General features: G+C 42.9%; 1 protein-coding gene across 1 annotated transcript; it reads left to right on the top strand.

The window, feature by feature from the left end:
- Window positions 1-2,865: 2,865 nt before the first annotated feature.
- LOC127646141 (putative nuclease HARBI1) lies at window positions 2,866-3,915 on the top strand. Its single transcript, XM_052129592.1, has one exon. The coding sequence runs from the start codon at window positions 2,866-2,868 to the stop codon at window positions 3,913-3,915; it is 1,050 nt and encodes a 349-aa protein (XP_051985552.1).
- The last annotated feature ends 202 nt before the right edge of the window (window positions 3,916-4,117 follow it).

The raw sequence follows: 4,117 nt of genomic DNA, 5'->3' as shown, positions 1-4,117 counted from the left end.
CCTCGTTTTCAACCGTGGTTATCCATAAACGAACCACATTTGACCATCGGAAATCGACCTGCTGCCCGTGAACATCCACTTCTCACAGACCCGTCGGCATGGACACCAATCATTAACACAGCAGCAGTCTCGAACGATCGAATGGCCAAGCTCTTACTGTAGCTACCCCACTGGAATGATGGTCAAGTACTCCTTAAACTGATGTTTCCATTAGCTTTTTATTCGAATCGTAACACTCATGTAGACACCGTAAGAGCTACAGCAAAACAAACAAACACTGTATCACTCAAACCCGTTAACCAACATCACAATAAAACGATACAATTACAAAAAAAAGATAAACATTAACTTAGTTTACCTTATAACCCTCAAGTGGGATGCACAAAGACTTCACAGGGAGAGAAACCGTCATGCATGTAAGCTGCGTCCTTCACGTAAAATGTGCGCATACACATAGCGGAAACAGAGCGCGCTTTAAACACCCATGTTGGCACATTAAGGCCGTATCAAAATAAAAGTCCTTCAAAATGACTATACGAATAATTCGATACTGACCTTATAAATTCAGGCAAAATTAGCAGTCACTTACATAGGGTACTCTGTTTAGTTGCTAGGGAGTGGCTTGGCAGCTGCCAGTCGTGAATCTCCAAAGGCTGCTTGTCAGTATGAATGATATAAACCAACTCCCATGCCTCTGTGACATTCAGAATGGAAGATATCCCTCTATGGATTTTGGTTGCTAAGGTGCTCGACAATGGTTGCTAGGGAGGGGCTAGGAAGTGTTGAGGTGATTCATGATTGGCTGTTTGCTGCCCCGAGTCAAACGAGACCACCCGTGTGTTTCTATGACACTTCTATCCGGAGATATCCCTTTGATGTCTTTCATTAGAAGTCTATGGGACTTGTTGCTAAGCTGTTCTAAATTGTTGCTAGGGTGTGGCTTGATAGATTCAAAATGATCCTGAGAGACTGATTGGTCGTCTGAGTAAAATGAGCCCACCCCCTCATCTCTATGACACTGTGATCCAGAGCTATGTTCAATACAAAATCCCTATGGCATTTAATTTCATGGGCCGTGCTAGGCAGCTACCATAGTGATACTTATCAAGTCTCCTTGCCATCCTGATTGAAATAAATCAACCTAGAAGTCTCTACGATTTTCTGGTGCAGAGATATGTGATTTGTTACCCGGTTGCTAGGGTACCCCCATCTGGTTGCTAGGCAGTTACCATAGTGATACTTATCAAGTCACCTTGCCATCCTGATTAAAATATATCAACCCAGAAGTCTCTTAGATTTTCTGGTGCAGAGATATGTGATTTGTTACTCGGTTGCTAGGGTAACCCCATGTGGGTGCTAGGCAGTTACCATAGTGATACTTATCAAGTCTCCTTGCCATCCTGATTGAAATAAATCAACCCAGAAGTCTCTACGATTTTCTGGTGCAGAGATTTGTTATTTGTTACCCGGTTGCTAGGGTACCCCCATCTGGTTGCTAGGCGGTTACCATAGTGGGCCAGTTGTTCAAAACATTTAATCTGGATCAAAATGATCCGGATTTGGAAATCCCATTTTTTCCTATCCAGGATCAGGTAATCCGTCTTACTTTTGTGCCGTTTTTTCAAAGCAACATTGGACTGGATCACCCTGATCCAGATACACAGTTTTTAAGATTACCAAATCCGGATTACCAGTGCTCTAAATGGGACAACATATCACAATGTGGGCTACCAGCTATGTAAAGAACAGGTAGAAGAGCCAACGTGAGGTCACTGTAAGTGTTTCTTATTTTGAGACAAAACACAAAAATAACATAAACATCCACTTCTAATCATAATTTATTTTATGACCCACATCTGAACCACAACAAAATAAACAACAAACATACATTAACAAATACATTGTGGACATTTTGAAAACGTCTTAAAAAAAATGAAATGGCTAAATATCCAATAGTTAATGAAATAAAGAATGTTCAGGGTTCTTCTTCATCTGAGGAGGAGAGACCAGCATTTCCAAGCCCCGCTTTTAGGAGGTGGATCTGAAGTTTCGCTTTGGTTTGCTGTAGTTTGGTCAGCTTGATTTGTTCCTCTGCCAGGAGTATCTGTGCTTCTGCTCTTTCAGTTTCTCGTTTAAGAAGTGATTCATAGAAATCATCATTTTTATTCGGCAAAGGACGCTTCAAGCCTCTTTTCTGAGCTCCTGTGACTGCTGGCTCTACCAGTGAGGATCCAGGTTGTTCTTCAATAATAGGGCTGAGATCCAGAATGAATGTTTCCTCTGCATTAGGAGGAACTGGCTCACTTTCCTCTACAATTGTAGGCTCACCATCCCCTACAACACCTTGAATCCCATGCAGAGCTTTAGAGTTCTCACCTCCAATAATGTCCAGAATCACATCTGTGTATTCACCTTTCTTAAAGGATTTGTTGCCTGTTTGGGTGTTTTTTGCTTCAGCAATGTCCTTCGTTGCTCTGGCCCTCAGATTCTTCCATCTAAATTTCACTTGCTCCAAGGTCCTCTTCTGGCCAGACCCCATTGCATTTACATTCTGGGTGATTTCAACCCAAATGTCTTTCTTCCTTTTGTTAGTCACCATTCCACCTGCAACAGAGCTTTCTATTATTGAGGCATAATGGCACTTAACACCCTCCAGCAGTGCATGGGTTTCTGCAACAGTGAAATTAGGTCCTTTTGAGTCCATGGTTTCACCGCTTCTGTTGTAGTGAACATAGTATTTATAGGCCTTGGGCATGATTCATTTAATTGAACACCAGCCACAGCACGTCAGCCAATTGGTGTGTGGGTATTTGACAGCCATCTTATATTCAGCCTTTCTCAGAGGACTTAGAGAGAGGCACTGACATGGCAGGTATTGTCCATCGCTACCACCGTGTTGGTGGAAGAGGATACCGTCAAAGGGTGTATGTTGAGCGTGCACAACCACTGGAGCAATACACCACTGAAGAACTGTATGGTCGCTTTAGCTTTGGGAATGCTGATATTAAGTACATTGCAGACCTTGTCAGGCCAAAACTTCAACGGAGAACCCGAAGGAGTCACAGTCTGTCTGTGGAAGAACAGGTCCTCATTGGTCTGCGCTTCTATGCATCTGGGACTTTCTACCAAGTTGTTGGTGATAATATGGGAGTGGACAAATCAACTGTGAGTGATGTAGTGAAAGCTGTGTCAATTGCATTGGCCAGCCTGGTCAATCAGTTTGTTTCACTTCCAAAGGATGTCCAGATTGCCCAGACCAAGCACAAGTTTTTTCTTTTGGGGAACATGCCCAATACTATTGGGGTTATTGACTGCACTCATGTGCATATCCAAGCACCTCATGAGAGGGATTGGGAGTACATCAACCGAAAGGGGAGGCGCAGCATCAACATCCAACTTGTGGGCGATGCTGACCTCATCATCACAAACTGTGTCGTGAAGTGGTCTGGGTCTGTTCATGATGCACGCATCCTGAGAGAGAGTGCTTTATACAGAGAGCTCCAAACCAACCGACCGGATGGCATAATATTAGGAGACAGTGCCTATCCACTCCTACCATGGCTGATGACTCCTTTTCTTGCAGCAACCACACCTGCGCAGGCACGCTTCAACACTGCTCATTGCAAAACAAGATGTGCAATTGAGCGTTTAAATGGAGATCTGAAGAGACGCTTTGCATGCCTTAACTACTTGCGAGTGGAACCACAGGGAGCATGCAACATAATACTTGCGTGTATCGTCCTGCACAACATCGCTACCAGGCGCAATGTCCCTCTCTGTGATGATGTTTATGATGCACCTGAGCCTGTTGAAGAACCAGACCAACCTCTGGTGGTCTGTCAGAATCAGGGACTGACTGGACGTATAGTAAGGGATGCAATTGTTAGACATTATTTTGGACAGGCTCATCTCTGATGATTGTTTCTTTGAAATTAATATACGGTGATGAATGACCGAAAAATGAATATATTATTTTTGTTTGTTATTGAAATCTGTTTGGGGGATTATTTCATGGGGACAAGATAATTTTTATTTTATTTTTACTTTACTATACTGAATAGCTTAATTATTAGCCTATGTCTACTTTATCACTGTTACAATGGTTACACAAGTCAAG

Source organism: Xyrauchen texanus, chromosome 7, assembly GCF_025860055.1.
Source record: "Xyrauchen texanus isolate HMW12.3.18 chromosome 7, RBS_HiC_50CHRs, whole genome shotgun sequence".
NCBI lineage: Eukaryota > Metazoa > Chordata > Actinopteri > Cypriniformes > Catostomidae > Xyrauchen > Xyrauchen texanus.
The sequence above is the reverse complement of the archived record's forward strand: the minus strand, read 5'-3'. Positions and strand labels throughout refer to the sequence as shown.

Bases quoted from the DNA above. Each gene is read 5' to 3' on its own strand.
- LOC127646141 (XM_052129592.1), top strand. From the start codon at position 2,866: ATGGCAGGTATTGTCCATCGCTACCACCGTGTTGGTGGAAGAGGATAC.